This window comes from Cyclopterus lumpus, chromosome 20 (genome assembly GCF_009769545.1).
Source record: "Cyclopterus lumpus isolate fCycLum1 chromosome 20, fCycLum1.pri, whole genome shotgun sequence".
Classification (NCBI taxonomy): domain Eukaryota; kingdom Metazoa; phylum Chordata; class Actinopteri; order Perciformes; family Cyclopteridae; genus Cyclopterus; species Cyclopterus lumpus.
Genome location: NC_046985.1, coordinates 8,045,288 through 8,062,692, shown reverse-complemented (window position 1 = coordinate 8,062,692; position 17,405 = coordinate 8,045,288). Strand labels below are relative to the sequence as shown.

General features: G+C 41.1%; 2 protein-coding genes across 2 annotated transcripts; both read right to left on the bottom strand.

Annotated features, from left to right (window-relative positions):
- Window positions 1-366: 366 nt before the first annotated feature.
- On the bottom strand, window positions 367-10,349 carry LOC117749326 (glycogenin-1-like). Its single transcript, XM_034559701.1, has 7 exons — window positions 10,199-10,349; window positions 8,685-8,820; window positions 8,375-8,549; window positions 8,123-8,285; window positions 3,524-3,650; window positions 2,065-2,281; window positions 367-1,222 (listed from the first exon to the last, which is right to left on the bottom strand). The coding sequence occupies exons 1-7, from the start codon at window positions 10,332-10,334 to the stop codon at window positions 1,073-1,075; spliced, it is 1,104 nt and encodes a 367-aa protein (XP_034415592.1). The 5' UTR covers window positions 10,335-10,349; the 3' UTR covers window positions 367-1,072.
- A 1,822-nt stretch (window positions 10,350-12,171) lies between these two features.
- cpb1 (carboxypeptidase B1 (tissue)) lies at window positions 12,172-16,993 on the bottom strand. Its single transcript, XM_034560252.1, has 11 exons — window positions 16,929-16,993; window positions 16,220-16,295; window positions 15,753-15,877; window positions 15,542-15,641; window positions 15,352-15,453; window positions 15,134-15,238; window positions 14,940-15,050; window positions 14,720-14,810; window positions 14,053-14,255; window positions 12,634-12,718; window positions 12,172-12,359 (listed from the first exon to the last, which is right to left on the bottom strand). Exons 1-11 carry the CDS (start codon window positions 16,991-16,993, stop codon window positions 12,172-12,174), a joined length of 1,251 nt encoding a protein of 416 aa, XP_034416143.1.
- Window positions 16,994-17,405: the final 412 nt, after the last annotated feature.

The following is a 17,405-nucleotide window of genomic DNA, read 5'->3' as shown; positions in this document are numbered from 1 at the left end:
AAAAAAACCCAGGGCTGCGTTCAAGTTCACGGGTAAATCAGTTTTTTTGAAACAACTTTTAGAAAGTTGCGGGTAGAAACTTGTACAGTTGCTTTTTGTTGTTGATCATGTTAAAACTGTTCTTTTAAGCGATACCGTGTTTTCTAACTTTGTTTTCCATACATGTGACGTTCATCCACAAAAGTGAATATGTTAAGTGTCCAATGATTACATTTCTGGAGTTAGAATATATTGCAAAAATAACTGAAACATCTTGGCTTGTAGTTTTGAACATGTTTACTCTTGAAAAAAATAATGACCAATCCCTACTGGATTTGGTTTAACAAAGGCCTAAATGTAAAATAAAGAAAAACCGTAGCAAATCCCAAATGTGTAATGTTATTTTAATAGTTCCAAATTAAAGACTTTGGGTAGAGAAAACATTCTGGTCAAGTACAAAACAAAGTTCAAACCTAATGTCCTACACAGCAGCTGGTCGAGAACAGAGAGAGTGATGGCAATAGAGAGTGAGAAAGCACTAAGAAGTTTAGTGTATGGCAAAATTACCATAATGTGCTGTAAACATGTTTCAGGTCTGTTAAAACCGAGGCAGTTTACCAAATTCAAAAGCACAATAAATAAACTGGAAAAGAAACTACATTCTCTAAAGATTGCATAGTAAAAAAAAAAGAAAAAAAAAAAGAAAAGAGAAATGAAAGTAGTTGTGACTGCCAATCTTGGCCACAACGTAACAAAACCAGCCTTGGCATGTAAAGGAAAAATTATGAAAAGTCTATATTGCAAATATCTTTAAAAAGTGTGAATTTATGTTATCAAAAATCTTTCCTGATTCTTCAGTGTAGCAGAACAGATACCTGTGGCTGGGTAAAACTGAGTTATGACTTGCATAGACAATTAAAGCTGTTCAGAACATTTGACTGCTGGTGAAGGGGCAGACGAATCTCATGTCTAGTGCAACAGCTAAGAGAGATACAAGCAGAGGCCTGTGGGAAGTTTGTTGTTTTCAAATCCCTCTTGATTGCTTATGTGAGAAACTGCACATGCTCTTTTGATATCCCACTTCATTGCCTCTTTATTTGAGAAAAGTATCAAGCTTTCTCTTGATATTGTCAAATGAGTCCATTCCCATGTAGTCTGCCTGGCCTTGCTCCCATTTCTTCTTCCGTTCTTCTGAGGACATCTGGGGTTCGGTCGCTTCTGCAAGTGAAGTACTGCTCTCATCCTAAAAAATAAAAATGAGTTAGTGAAACAGAGCAAGAAAACTGAACATAATTAAAAGACAGCACAGATCACATCCTTTGCGCTTATCTTTTCAAAGCACTGAACTAGTTATACGTAGCCTTTCCAAATTAATTGCCACAGGCAAACACACGCGAAAGCTCGGATTTTTAGAGTAAGAGCGGTAATAGCATTAAACCAGGTGCCAACAAACGGTTATCACTGCCAGCTATGAAATACATACCCATATCTGTTCACTCTCAAATTTGACCATGTCACTGTTCTGGAACTTTTTAAAGATGAATTGGAAGACAGAAAAAGGAAGTATATCATCCAGAATCAGAGCAAAATAAAAGTAAACTGTAGAATAAATTAAACAGACAGCAGAACACATGTGCTTACATAAAATATGGTACAACCAATTTCCACACATACAGTACTTCTCTGCATTGTCAATGCAATCCACAATTAATTATTTTATTTTTGATTGAGCTGGACAATCTGGAAACCTGCTTCTGAATGTCAAATCAGAACTCATCCATATTTACTACAAGTACAGGTCCAAAAAGGTGCGAGCTGTTAAAGGTTGTTTGTCCAAAACCCTGAGGAAGCTGTTTGATTGGCTGAGAGTTTTCATTAGTTTGTAAAATTGACCATGACAAGCAACAACTCTGAAATTATATATTTTTTCTAGCAAGCTAGTCATAAAGTCAACGCTATAAAATTTGACTGTAAAAATAAAGTTTTAAATCTCCAACTCTGCCCATTATCTGATTGGATATACAGATACAACAACCAGCGTGCAGTGAAATTGGTTAAATGAATAAAACCAAGATGTCCGTTCACCTCCACACAGCCGGAGTGGAAGGGCTGGTCTCCATATTGCTCCTGCAGCATGGGCACCACAGCGCTGGAGAACAGGGTCCACCAGTTCAGGAGGAACGTGGGATGTGCAGAGGCCTCATTCATACTTCCTTTGAATTGTTTGGATTTGGTGTCATATGTGTAACTCCATGGCTTGGTCTTCCCCAGGAAATGGACCACCTTTGCATTGCCACCAAATCTGAAATGAGTAACATGGTAATTTAGAATTTTATTATAGATTCTTTATCATAGTTAGCTTTAGTAGATTTGTGAATCACTCGTTTCCTTCAACTCATAGCTACTAGAGTGGTTTAAGCAGAAAACTGTAAGTTTAGCTGAACAGTACCCACTGTGGCTAATAGTAAACTAATTAAGTTTTTGTAACAATAGCTCAAGTGGAGAAGAGTCAAAGATGGCAAACTTACATCTACCTTTTTTTTCCTTTTAAAAAGGAAGCCAACATAAGCTAGTGGTCATAATAGACAAGGTCGGCGGAGCAAAATCACTGTATACATTGTTGATAAAGGGGGTATAATTGAAATAACAGTATTCAAGGTAATTTTCCTTTCCCTACATTCATCTGTAAAACAAAGTGAAGGGTCATACTGAAACATTTGCAATATGCAGAAAGTATCATTTTACATGTCAGCAAGCAGAAATACATCGTTTTCAAAAGCAAATAAAACAATTCGGTGGAGTTTTAGAAAGGTACCACTGTCCCCATTCATACATAAAATAAATTGCACATTATGGCATTAACCTGCTTGTATTGACTACATTATGTTATATAGTGCCTGTTGCCAAGCCCTACAAATATAGTTTTGGCAAACTGCACGTTCATAAATAACCCTGAATCCGGCCCTGGGGACTTGTTTTGCCAGCAGACCTCTTGAGCACTGCCATTGCTGACAACTAACAAGTAAAATCATGTTTACCACCCTTGATATCCTGATTAGGATGCCAGGAAATGTCAAACCTAAGAACTTGTTTGTTTCTATGGGAGGACAAAGGTTTTGATGCAGAGGGGCAGGGAGGATGGGAGGGACAATGACCAGTCATCGAGGCCAACAAAGATCCTTAAATAAACCGCTCTATTTTAGGCTTGGGGTTCAGCTGTTGGAGCTCAGGGTGGATATCCAACCCAGCGCCGAGGCCTGCTGGGGGATACTCCAGCAGAGCCTCCGGAATCCTAACTGCTCATCTCGCTCGTAACCACACGTCGTGACGATGGGCCGACATGCTCATGTGAGCGAGTGTCTGCTTACATATTGGCTTCCCAGCCGACACGGAAGACTTTAGGTCACATCGACTGACTCTGCTGTAGTATAACAAAAAGAAAATCTTGTGGAAGTACACAGACGCAGCAGTAGACACACCAAAACACCGGCAACAGCTGTGTGAATGTTTGTTAGAAACATGACCCGAGGAGGCTGACACTTACTGCTTGAATGCTGGAAGGTAAGTGTAGATGGCTATACTGCTGAGGTTGTAGATGAATGGGAGGTGTTTTGATATATCAGCTGTTGCCCAGTTGCTGAAGAAGCCATTCAAAACACCTTGGTCTCCTCCTGCAATAGAGGGGAACAATATAAATCAAGCAACATGACAGCATAACATAGTGTACTTACCAGGAATAATCGTACAATTCTGCCATTTCAGGTGACAACCAATTAGACTGGATAATAACTTGTAAATAAACCTCTACAAAAGTTTGTATGCATTTACAACCATCAGGGATTTTTATCATTAACTTATAATTTGCTATTCAAAAGTATATCCGTCATATCAGAGACAGGACCTAAGATTAGGCTTCTTCTCATGCAGAATCTCAGTAAGTATGACACTTTGAACGGCATTTAAAAAAGTTCTCGGATGAGAAAACTTCAGGTAAAATGAGAAACTGGGAGTTATTGCTTAATGAACATGCAGTGAGAACTGGCATGGCATCATAACAGTCAACTTGGTTATGAAATGCAGCTGACAGATTGCTTTGACAGTCTTTACGCATGACGTCACCTTTTTGAAAGAGTGACAGCCGAGTCAGGGTTCAGTCCAATGATCTGCACACCTAAACAGCCAGATGAGGCTGACCAGTCCAGACAAGCCGTTCGGAAAATGTTCCCAGACATTCAGATCAGAGACTTATTTCCTTCAAATTGCTGTGGTTATTTAAAATAAAAACTGGCAGATCTGAATGCTTTATAAAATCATACCATATGAAGCCTGAGTGAACACATTGTGGATTTATAGTGATCACAGAAGCTGTACAGAGTGTTGAAGACACGCGGTGTTCAGAACATGTCAGTCACATTCTGCACTACTGTTGGCACACAACTCTACACTGATAACATATTAAATATCAGTGTGTCGTTGAAGGGCCCTGGGTGGGCGTGTGTATAATATACATACATATATTGATCTGAGGAATGGGCGGTTCTTTGGCTAATCCAGCCACAGCAGTGAGGATTTATTAATCTCATATTGAGAAAGATTGATTGCCTGCCATTTGCTCACTGACCTCTAATACTTGGCTCAGTTCAAAGTAAAATTCTGCTCTGTAACACTAGACTCCTTTCAATAGGCTGCAGCATCATAGCCTGTTCGCAGACAGCAATGCTAGTTTGATCGTCCTATTGTGCATCAATAATGAAAAGTCTTCATTATTACTGTCAAAATCAGTGGAACTATTAAATTCCTCACTTGAACATATCTTAAGATATACAATGAATTTGCAACATGATGTCTCGTAACGTCATCAATGCAATATTATCTGTTATGGGGTGCTGGGCAGGTAGCAAAACAGTTTTTAATGCTGAAAATATTTGCCTGCAGTGTCTGGAAACAATGCTGCAGTGAGACTGAACCAAAACCATAAAGCTGCCAGCCACGAAATAAAACAATGAACTGAAAGATACTAAATGAGAGAATGTTATATCTAAAGGAGAAAACCTATTCAGGACTACTCTTTTAAATAATAGAACGAAACACAAGTATTAAAGGTTTTGTCTGTGCTGTTCAAGTCAATCAACATTGCTCTCAGAGTAAACACTCCTTTAAAAAAAAAAAAAGTTTTAGTTGCCTCAGAACCAGCCAGAACACTGATTTTTGAAGCCAAGTTAAAACATGACAGGCTCATTGACTATACAAGCTGAAGCGCTTCACCTGGTCACCATTCAGTAAGTCATCGGACTGAAACTGGCACAAGATGAGACGTTTGCCTTTAAAAGAAGATTCACATGTAGCTCTTAAAAAGCACAGGACTGTAGTCTTTGAAACGTAGACTGCTGCAGTTTAAAATAACGCACATAGATGTTGTTTGTCTGAACCCACAACCTCCACTGGGCAAACTTCATATGGAGCCGAGTGTCCTCATTTTGAGGGGATGAGCAGAGCTCAGCAAGAATGTGCCTTTACTTCTGCCAGTTTGTTTTGGCAGCAGACATCATTGGAGCCACAGATGGAGATATAGCCTCTGGCTTTAATGGAAATTATGTTCCTTTTGCCTTACCTCAGCAAGTATTATATCTTCCATGAACTGCAGAGAGCCCGAGCTGCACGTCATGTACTCCTCATAGTAGAGTGGAACTGAAATGCTAAAGGGCAAGGCTTCAACTCATGCCTTAGTGCACATGAAAAGACCCTTCACGGCTATAAATAAGAGCTTTACTCATTAACATGCCACCAGGCATGCAGACACTGAAATCCCATTGATACTGGATACAAACAAAATTCAGTCAAAAAAAACACTGAAAATGTACATTAAATGTCTGACAAAGAGGCATCTTTTCTAATATAATAAATTAAAAAAATGAATGCAACAATGTCTCGTCTGCGATAGTCATGGAAAGATTCTTGTCAACAGACGCAGCCAGAATGAGTCTGCGCTTGAAAGCACCGGCCACTGTTATGCAAACTAATTGGTTTCTCACAGATGGATTCCCTTTCACAGCATCACAAAGAAACACAGCTTGTCATTTAATGTTAATAAAGGTTCCCCGCTACTAACAAGAAGAAGCCCCAGCTCTTCTCAGCCCAACTTCAATACCGTTTTGTTGTTTATTCCACAACCGTTTCCTTTGTTTAGTGGCATTTCGAGCAACGTGCAGTAACAATTAATTTGATAAGAGCCCAACCAGTATATAGGCCGGTCACTTACTAGCTCTTAGTCTTCAACACCTCAGTTGTCATGGTCTCATGATCAGGTAACCTATGAATAAAACTTTGGAAACATAATTAAGACCGTGCCATTCGGTTGAAAGCCTACCAAAACCGTGAACTAAAATAACTAGAAAAAGTGTTGCAATTACATAGTTTATCCAGCAGAGAGCATTCACAAGTTCATGTTTCAGTACCAACCTGACAAACTATTATAGAACTTTCATTATAAATATTTTCACATTATGCGCTTAGAGATCCGTCCTAATAATCTTGACCTTTTTTCTGGAGAGAAAAAGATTTACAAATTTCTGCAGTTAAAAAAAAAATTCACAAAAGCAGGTCAGGGTCAAAGACACCTGGTCGACATTTCAAACTATGAAATTAACATTTCTAAATGATTAAACCTGTGGTTCTGGTCTTACGTTTATTAAAACAAGAAATCTTCTGAACACCACACAAAAGTTCTTAGTTTGGGCATTTGAGAAAGTATGCGATGTGACGCAATTGTATACTTTGGAATGTCCAAGTGTTTCAGAAGGAAAGCAATACAGATTCCTCTGAATAAAGGCTCTGTCATGGTAAAATGTTTACTGGTTACCTTTACAAAACGTGGAAATGGCCATTTCAAAAGATTAAGACTAGTCGTTTTATGTAATGTACACAAACTGCTGTCACCCTTTCTGGAAAGCAATGGTGGAAAACCTGCAGTATAAGAGAACCAGAGCCCCTACAAGTGTTGACCAATGTTCCTTTCAGCCGCTGATTTGAGATGCTCAGTAAACTTGATACGGAGCCAAAACTAGGACCACAATTCAGCTACAGTACGCCTCACGGAGCAAGTTGCTGAATGTCAGCCACTCTGTGCAAAACACCACCACTCAAATTTAGCTTCCACCCCTCCCCAGTGAGTCCCCGAGAATAACTCTGCAGAGTTAGTCTGCTACAGGAGGGCCTTGTCTTCTGGAACCGGACTCAATAAAAGACCTTACTTAGAGCAAAAAATAAACTAGCTTGGTTTAACATCATGTTACCAAGATCTCAATGTTGAACAAGGCTGGTCAAAGCATTAATGTTTGCGTATGACTGAGTTTTAATGGTCGGCAAACTTTTTTTCCAGTGGTGGTAAACCAGAAATGCGTGCAAGTCTATACATACTAAATCATTACTTGGAAGGCATTTGGTAATGACATGTCTATTTTAAGGAGAAACTTTTACATGACACAAATACATTTTATCTAATACCAACATGCAGAAATAAGCCCAGAAGATAAATGGAAAGTATGTTGAGTGGAAGCAATTTGGGAAATGCATTCATTCCTTGTCGAGTAAGATAAGATCAATATCACTTATCTTTTCTACATGTCTGATAAATATGAAGTTACAGCAACGAGATGTTAGCGTAGGATGAAGATCGGAAAGGGGGGCGGGGCTAGCATGCCTCATCCTAAGGTTACATTTGTTCTTTTGTAAAGATTCCAACCAGCACCCATAAAGCTGAACAATGTATCATATTCATCCAGAAGCAGAGATGGAAAAACAAGTTTGGGTGTTTAAGAGTTATATTTTGGTGCCAGCGTCAAGCTTCTTATCCAATCTTCACCAAGAAAGCGAATATGTGTACTTCCAAGAATTTGGAACGATTTCTCAGTAGGGATGCAACTTCTGATTATCGAACTATTGAGTATTCAATTCATGTAACATGAAAAAAAAAAAAAAAACAGAAACAATGCTCATTGCAAGTTCCCAGAGTCAAAAAGGTCACGTCGTCAAATTCCTTGTTTAATCCAACAACCGTCTCAAAACTATTAAATCTACATCATGAAATAAAAAACATTTAAGCACAAAACTTAAAAAAGGTCAATATATGTTCTTCTCGACTTACCATCAAAGCTGCCGTGTTCTGTACAATACTGGAGCAGTTTGCCATAAGTCTCCAAAGAAGGCCGAAAAACAAACACGCCAGAGTTGAAACAGTCAGGCCAGCCGGGGTCGGGAGCAGCGGACAATTCTTCTCGTTCAAACAACTCGTCTATATTTGATAGCACCTAGGAGACAAAGACAGTAGATAAGTTGCAGTACAACATCTTGAAATGTTCTTGCTTAAGAAAAAGAAAAAGAAAAAAAAAAGTCTCACCAGTGTGTCTGCGTCCATGAAAACACATTTGGAGTAATGTGTCAGAGTCCAGCAGTGTAGTTTGGTGAAGGTGACGCCCAGGTCTGGCCTCTTCATCATGGCCAGGTGTGCCACGTCTCCGCTGTCCAGCACATCCACCACCTTCACTTCGTCGTAGATTCTCTTCAGCACGGCCCTAATGAGTCACAATACTAAAGAATGAGTCGCCATAAAGAAAATCCAGGTTGAAAACATTCCTTCACAAGAAGGCCGACAGGTGGGATTTAGATGTTGTATGTTGTACCAGTAGTTGAGAGTTATGGTTTCTTACTGGCAAGGCTCGGACATTTGTGGACCAATGAGTGCCACCAGCTTCTTGGACGTCTTATGGTTGCGGAGGGACTTTCCCAAAACCATGGCTCCCCGAGCATAGCCGTCATTGGTAGCCAACGTCACAAAAGCCTGGTCTGTAGAAGAAAGAACAAAGAGGATTCCACTCATTGATTAGGAATTGATCCGTGATGTTAAAACATTTCAGAAATGTCATTACATTTACTTTGGATACATGCACACTATAACAATTGTAAGACATTTCATGGTAGACTTCAAATTAGAATAGCGTGTTCCGTTAAGGTTGTTTTAATGCATCTAAACACATATCCCGAGTTTTCCATTAGGTAAAATTCTAAAATAAAACCCAGCAAACAGGTTTCAGAGACAAACAATTTAGCTCCAGTTGAGATAAAGCACAATGGGGATAGGGAGTACAATAGCCATTATTTGACTGCAACTGAATTATCAAGTTTGCCATTTGAAATAAAATGGCATATCTTCAATAGGTGAAGCAGTAAAATCTTTTGGCAACGTAATGTTCCAGTCATTCCATCAGTATAAAGACCATGATTATTTAAAATAGGGGGGGGGGGGGGGGAGAAAAGAACCATATTAAATCTCATTAAGTTGAGTTTTATTTGCGAAACAGTGCCCACTCTGTACCACCACCTCTGACGGCAGGGAGCAAAATGTGTCGCTACCTGCCAAGGCCGAGCCTCAGAACAATGACTCGCCTGTGAGAGGACACACAAACTGCAATGATGAAATGCAAAATGGGAGCTGGGACGGTTGTGCGACTGTTTGGGCCAACATGGATCCCACTTGGATTGTATATCGACCCTTTGCGTACTTTACAACCAATAGTGGCCAGAGAGGTACACAGTATATGAAGAAATACCCATCACAGTTGCCAGGAAAAAAAGTTGCTCTCAGCACAACAAGCCCTGTATTATTTATGCATGACGCCTAACATGAAACACATGTTTCATAAATAAAAAAAATAATTAAAAAGAAGGAGAATACCACAAGTGGGGAGGTGGGTAATGGAGAAATCACGACACACAGGGTCACATCATGTCCGTCCCCACAAGAGAAGCCTTCTGAGTTATCGGTTAATGGCGCACCTGATAAGGAGGTCTGGTAATTAATTGCACTGAAACGTGACAAATGGACTGGTGCGGCTGTGGTTAACGGCCGTCACACAATATGGCAACAACGTTTCCGTTATGGGGGACAGCAACACGCAGGTGGAGACGCGGAGAAAGGCGACGTTACTTGTACACGTTAGTTAGGACTCGACAACCCTGCTACACACACACACACACACACGCACACGCACACGCACACGCACACGCACACACACACACAGAGCAAACTGCAGGCAAGAGACAGGCTGCCATTTTCACAACAGCGACACGGGGGATGTTGAACGCCGGCAAAAGTTCACGAGTCTTTTTAAACTTCACTTCTTTATTTTTTTAAGTATATGAAAAAGTCGAGACGTTTACGTACCAGCCATAACCGAAGAAGTCGAAGCTATACTCTGAAGACCGGACTCGGAGAAGCTGCAGCCTGGCGTGGAGGGGAGAACAAACACAAAAAAAGGACCGACCAAAACTACAGAGGTGGATTTATACCAGCATGACATTAGCCAATCGCAGCGTCATGTGACACACCCACCTGTTCGCGAGCCCCCCCTCTCCCCCCACCCCCGAAAACCCGACAGCCAGGGAGTTCAACTGTTCACACGTTTACACAATATTCAACGCAAATGTAGAGACACATGTATCATGTAATCATTCGGAACAGACTTTATATTATTTTTGTACTCGTTATATTCATTTAAAACTTGTTTACAGCTGAAAACCCCCCGCCCCACCCCCCCAAAAAAGTCATCTTGACCTTTACACATTTTCCTCTGCAGGCCTGACCTTTCAAACAACAGCCACGTGGCTCCGGTGGCGGGTGTCATCTGTACTCTTGATGACAAAGTAGAGATGGTGGTGATGCTGTAATGAGGCGCTGCCATCAGGAACAACATGTTCCATGGTGTTGGTTGCAGTTGTTCTTTTGTCGCCATCTTGTGGAATAAATATATTATAGCCGGACAGAAACGAGACAAACAGAAGCGGTTGTGGAGCTCCCCTTGAACCGTGTTACACAACAGTGAATTCTTTTTAGTTGTCTCGGTAGATCTCTTTAGTTAATTCTCAGCTCAAATGGTGTTTTGGGCATGGCTCTTCTATGAGTGGCAGGGGCGTAATCAACTCTTTTCATGTTTTTTCATGTTCAAATAAAAGGAAAATATTAGCGAGTGCATGTAAAGTAATGAGTGGACTTTAAATGCACATATAATGGAATATTCCCTTAACTGCACTAGCGATTTGGGGGAAATTATGGACACAGCTAGCACAGGAAAAAAATAAATCCCTCTGAATAATACGATATGGAGTAGCTCAGTCTGTGGGGACTTGGCTTGGGAACCGGAGGGTCGCCGGTTTAAGTCTTCGGACAGACCAGATATGACCAGATGGTACCTTGAGAGATACCAGATTGCCTCCTGGGTACTGCCAAAGTGCCCTTGAACAAGGCACATAACCCCTCCCGCCCCACAATTTGTTCATTGGGTGCTATGCAGTGCCCATTGAGCAGTTTCTTCTTAGGGGGGGGATTAAGAAACCTTTATTCGACACATTTGCATTTGTCGTAATGTTACAAAAGCAATCACTGCATTCTGACCATCCGCCTCAGAAATATGTGCCTGTGCAGTTAAACTCCCTGCTGATCTTTGGCTCCTTTATTTTCTCCAAATGCTTGGCAGAGTGGAGGCGCTGCCAAGGAGTAACTCTGTGGGAGTCACGTGCTGTGCCGCCGGACTAACATCCTTGACTGATACTCCCACCCTCCTGTCCTCCACCACTGGAACAGTGCCAGAAGAGCAAGTAGGATCACCAGGTTTAAAGGGGACTGGTACAGTAGATCAGTGGATTTGCTGTGATTCTTGTGATGCCTTTTTCTTGATTGAGAAGCAGGTCAAGTGTGTATAGGCTGACTCAACGGTTTGCATTGTCAAAGTTAAGTGTCTCACTGTGTTTTCTTTTTTTTAAAGCTCATTATTGCACAATTTCTGGTCACACAAGTTTCCTGACCCATTAGTGATGGGCTGTGAAGTGTAAGCATTATTTTATTCACCATTTATATACACTGTTTGTTGGATATTTTCCTACAAATGACAAAGGTTCAGTCCATCAGACACTTTATTATCATATACACATAAAAAAAAATAAAAAAATGATTCAGCATGTGGGGATGGATCATTGATTTTATTGTTTGCACTCATCTTGACATTCTGTCAAGCACAGCAAGGAAACATGGCGGGTGGTGCCCGTAACCATGGATACCGGCTGGAGATGGCTGAGAGGTTGGAGGGGCTGGGGGCTGGTACAGAGGAGCTGAGTTGGCAGGGGTCCTGGCAGTCTCATTCTTTAATAGAGGTTCTTCTGCACGTAGGCGGCGATGTACTTGACGGCCAGCATGGTCTCCTCGCATGTGGGCTTGATCTGAGACTCGGGCAGCAGGAAGCCGTAACGACCAGTGTCGCGCAACTCGAAGGTGTAGGAATACTTCACTCCCAGGTCGTAGGCCCAGTCATCAGAGCCTCCAGCTGCGGGGTCTGAAGGCAGATAAGGAGTGAGTGGGGGGGGGGGGGACATATTCAGAGTGGGATATGCTGATGACCTGGAACAGCCTGGATGTGTTTTTATACAAATACTGCTTTCAGGGGCCCAAAGAATCCTTTGTGTGCTAGAAATAGCTTTTTTTTCTCATAATAGGTAATACACTTCATAATGCATGTCATTATAGGTGTGAAATAGAATATCAAGGTCCCTCTAATACACTATTTCCCCATGGAGACCAATGTAGCTGCAATATGTTGCTGTACTTACAGATGGTTGCAGCACCAGGTCCACTGGTGTAGCGAGTGCCATACAGACTACGCAGAGCAGCAGAGGCTCCCTCAGCAACCTTCAGCTGTGATACAGAGACACAACAGAAGTGTTAAAGGACCAATCAGAATGCTTTTGATATGACACAGTACTGATATATTCTCATATGCTATTGAACAGTTTGAAATCCGAGCCTTTATTATTCCTGAATTGACCCACTTACACAGCATCAGACAACATGGGACATATCTCTCTCTAAAGTTAGCTGACTTTAGCCACCATAAGCTCCTGCTTGTACCGGACCAAGTAAGGTAGTATCAGCAAAACAGCTGGTTTTAATAACAATGGGCAACACTGTGTTTATATTATTTAACTCTTGATTTAGATGGGTACGATTGTGCTGTTAATTCTTTTGAACGGTTCTTAAAAAAAATTCTTATTCTGGTTTTAAAGTGAAAAAGAACAATACTATACAGAACCAAACAACAATAAAAATCCAGCTTGTTGTAAGAAAAGCAAATATTAGTTGTTTTCCGTGCAGCATCCACCTTCCATTACACTTGTTTAAACAACATTTATTTTAGTGATATCACAGAAAATAGTAAAAAGCTTCAGTGAGTTCCAACAGGAAATGAAACCCCCGGAGAAATGCACAAGCAGGAAATTATATTTCTAACAAAACAGATGAGTTATGACAGATCCCCGGAGTTCTTTTGTTCTATAAAGTGTCAGAAGAGAGCTTAAAATACGAGCCTCGGTTAGTGTGAGAGCTGGAGCAGGCGTGTGCGTGTTAACTGTACGCCCCAGTGAGAGGTGAAAGAGACAGGAGAATACGAGCAGGGAGTAAATGATTTGAAGCAGGCAAGAGTGGCCTTTATATAATACTCATAATAGGACTGGACTGAATTATTCTTGAAGCTTTCAGAAACACCTTTTAGAGATATTAAAATCAGCTTCCATTATAATTATAACCTTTGTTCTGAAAGTGTTGATGTTCTGCTATGCTTTGAATTGAGATGCACTCAAAATGCTCCAGCATTATGAAGATATTTTCATCTATTGAGTGCAATACCTGTAGAGATGTAATATTCCAAATTTCTGGCAATATAATTAACCTTAAAGTGACACTTCTTTTACCTTTAAAACGTGTGTGATAATCATTATGAATAGTCAGTTTGATCCTAAATTCAACATACCTATGTCTGATGCAGTTAATCTATAGTTATTGCGTTCCCAATGCACATGTTTCCAGCAAGGCTGTATACACGAGGCTGCCACACCAGAGCGTGGAATGTGACACCCTCATGATGAATAATTATATAGTCACTGTGACTGACCAAGCATGTTAGTAAATACAATCCCTGTCACTATTCAGCGGTATGTCCAATATGCCGTTTATGGCCGATAATGATGACTTACCAGCTCTCTGTGGTCCGCAGCAAGCGCGTAGGTGTAGGAATAGGGGAAGAGCAGCAGCTGGGAGTAGGAGTGGATGGTGATGTAGGCCTTGATGATGGACTTGTTCCTGCGGATGAAGTCGGCAACGTTCTTGACCTCGATCTCAGACTCAGGTTTGAAGCCGCAGAAGGTTTCGCTGCAAGGGTTGCTGGAGGCTCCTGTGGCTGTGATGGAAATTAGATTTATTTATTTTGTACTTCTTCAAATGCATTGTGACCAGGCTTAAAGGCATTACATTTACTTGAGGAGTACTATGCAGCCTGTGAAAACTATTCGTATCTGTCTCAGGAGGGGGTTTGGGAAAATAACCCTGGAGATGTCATAGTGATGTCATAAGGTGACCTCAGTATTTTGGATCTTTGAATTGAAGCTTTACGTTACAAAATTAGAATTTGAAAGATGTGGAAATGTTTCAAATAAATGATGGTACCAAGTTGCATTGTGAGAAATAAAGCATTCAAGGTTATTGGGGTGTGTCCTAAAATAAAACTAAAAGTCAAAACATCTCGGCCTGTGCTGCACAGATTTTTGGCAGTTATAAAAAGATGGTTTCACATATACTCTTTCTGGAAGTGCAGCTGGAGTACCCCTTTAAGATATACAGTAAACAAGTATTTGTTGCGCTTACTACACCAGCCAGCGTTGAAGTTCCTGTTGGGATCGGTACCAATGCAGCTGGATCCAGACCTCCTGGAGCGAGTCTTTCTCCACATCCTGTTCTAAAAGTCCCCCGAGTGGACAAAATAAACACGTTAGACATGCATTTAACAAATCAACGGACGCTTTAAGATAAACAAGACAGCATGGTCTATATCAGATTAGACTCTAAGTTCGAAGATGGCACTCACGCTCTTGTGGGTGTAGTCGTAGCCATCGATGTTAAAGACGGGCAGGACAAAGACATCCATCTGGTCCAGCAGGCTGGTCATCTGAGAATCACTGCCATAGGTGGACAGAGCCTGAGGAAACGTGGAAAACAAATAGTCAACAGTGGAAGTCTTTGTATAAATGCTTGTCATGCCTATCCAGGTGTCTTCCTTACCTCTTTGACAAACCACTGGCAGAAAGCAGTAGAGATCCACTCCCTCGCGTGGATACCACAATCCATGAAGATAGCGGGTTTGGTGGAGCTGGACTTCTTACCGAGCTGTGGTGGTTAAAAGTAAATCATAAAACATTAAGACGTGATCGGTGTTATACTTATCCGTAACTTTGCAACACGAGGGACTGATATACAGTAGCAGGTAAGTCTTGTAATACCTTGAGGACAGTCATGGGGCGTCCCTGGTAGGTGTTTCCAATCACCTGCTTGCTAATCAGATTAGAATTGGAGGAGGAAACAGAGGCAATCCAGGACTGGATCTGAAATGAAAGAGGTGGAACATAAGAGCAGGAAATAGCGGTTCGGTCAGGGTCGAGATGGCGACTGATAATCTTTTTTTCCTCTTACTTTGTCCCAGTTGTTGTACTTGGTGTAGCTGTGGGCTCTGGGAGAAGGCTTGTTGTCGGCCTGGCCATCGACAGCAGACTGCAGATCCTCAATCAGGACCCTGAAGAGGAATTCATTCCAAAAAGTGTTAAAACCTCACAAGGAAAAGAAAAAAATGAATTGGAAAATCAGATTAAGTTGATTATTTTTGCATCTTTGTCTCGCGACCTACTCGTGCTCGATGTCATTCTGCTGCAGGAAGGTGTGCACCATATCCAGGTACATGGCAGGCACACGGATGTCCACGTCGATGTCGATGCTCACCAGCTCAGAGCTCTCGGGGCTCCAGAAGTCCACCTGCAGATGGCGCCAAAGTCAAACACTTGATCATGTAAATTCCAGCTTCTCATTTGACAAACTAATGAGCTGAAAGGCATTCTTATTGTGAATATAATTATATAATATATAATTATAAGTGAGTAGGGCACGTGAGTAGGGCGCGCCAAAGATCCAGCAATATAGAAACTATTTGATCATTAAAAAAAAAAAAAGGTGCAATTAGATGATTAAATTAAATTTGATTTGCATTATTTGAACGAGCACTCAGTGGATTGACCAAACACGTAGGTCCTATTGAGCGAATTAAATCCCTGTAGTGAGGACAGATAGCAGTATGAGGTGTGTGGGTCTGTGCGTTACCTCGATGCTCTTAGCCAGTTGCTTAATGAGAGTCACATGCTCCTCAAGCACAGGCTTCAGACGGAGGACTTTCTCTCTAGAAAGAAAACAAGAACAAAAAGAGAGTTCTCGAATACAGTAAAATAGCCACAGTTTTATGGTGCAACTTACTGGGCCCTCTCGTTACCACAGTAACACAATACTCTAGTTCTACTCTACTCTAGCTGGCCTTTCACAAGAATGAAAGGTTTTGTGATTGAATAGTGTGTTATTCATTACCCAAGGTTTATAATTATTGTTTGTTATATATACAACTTTGATTCCCCTTTTCAACTAATGCCACTAAACAATGTGTATACATTGAATTGCTTGTGCATCAAGCTACAGTGGTCTAATAGTTTTTTTGGGGGGTGTTACTGGTTTGTACAATAGGGCTAAAGTAACTTTGAGCAAAGGACCAACGTCATTTTGTCTGATGGCAGGCTAATTACATTGAAACATATGCTGACCTAAAGCCGACAGTACTCTCTTGGTCCACGCGTTAACATTAATATAACTAATATAATACACTATGATACATAGCAGACAGGCCGGGCGTCCTTCTACAGTATGTCATCATTCTTGCTTAATGCAAAGTCCTGATTAGAGTACATGTTTCTAGCAATAGTGTCTCACATAATTTACAAAACTATAATGTCTTTTTTTTCTTGAACAGAAACTGGAGATTTACCCCTCGAAGCGAGTGATGTCAGCCAAGGCAAAAGCCACCAGTCCGAGAAGCAGGAGGACCCTCATTTTGTCGGTGAGACTGAACTGGCCGCTCGGCAGCCTTTATAACCCCGACCTGTCGCCCATCAGCCAATCACCGTCTGTGATGCAGCAGCACCAGATATGTGTAGGTGCTACGTGGAGGAACGGGGGCCTCCATGATGTATGGTTGATGATTAATAGATGCTAGACGTGCTTGAGCAAGTTTTCACTCGATCACTTGATTTTCCACCTTAATAACGTGTTGTTATTTCTGGATGTTTTGGTGACTAATGACATTACTAATCAGGATGATTCGACTCTTTCACTGTGGGGCAGGTGTGTCGCGTTATACCAGCGTGATATTTGAAAATTAAAGATTGATATCATGTTAATAATCCACATCTGATGATATACTGTAGTGTATATAATCCAGCGCCTCCTAAATCATTTAATATGG

Excerpts from the sequence above, each read along its gene's own strand:
- LOC117749326 (XM_034559701.1), bottom strand. The coding sequence starts at position 10,334 with ATGTCATGCTGGTATAAATCCACCTCTGTAGTTTTGGTCGGTCCTTTT. Across the intron at positions 3,651-8,122 it reads AGAACACGGCAGCTTTGATG|GAGGAGACCAAGGTGTTTTG; the intron begins GTAAGTCGAGAA and ends CCTCTATTGCAG. Across the intron at positions 1,223-2,064 it reads TCCACTCCGGCTGTGTGGAG|GATGAGAGCAGTACTTCACT; the intron begins GTGAACGGACAT and ends TTTATTTTTTAG.
- cpb1 (XM_034560252.1), bottom strand. The coding sequence starts at position 16,993 with ATGAGGGTCCTCCTGCTTCTCGGACTGGTGGCTTTTGCCTTGGCTGAC. Across the intron at positions 16,296-16,928 it reads GACATCACTCGCTTCGAGGG|AGAGAAAGTCCTCCGTCTGA; the intron begins GTAAATCTCCAG and ends TTTTCTTTCTAG. Across the intron at positions 14,256-14,719 it reads CTTCAACGCTGGCTGGTGTA|CCACAGGAGCCTCCAGCAAC; the intron begins GTAAGCGCAACA and ends TTTCCATCACAG.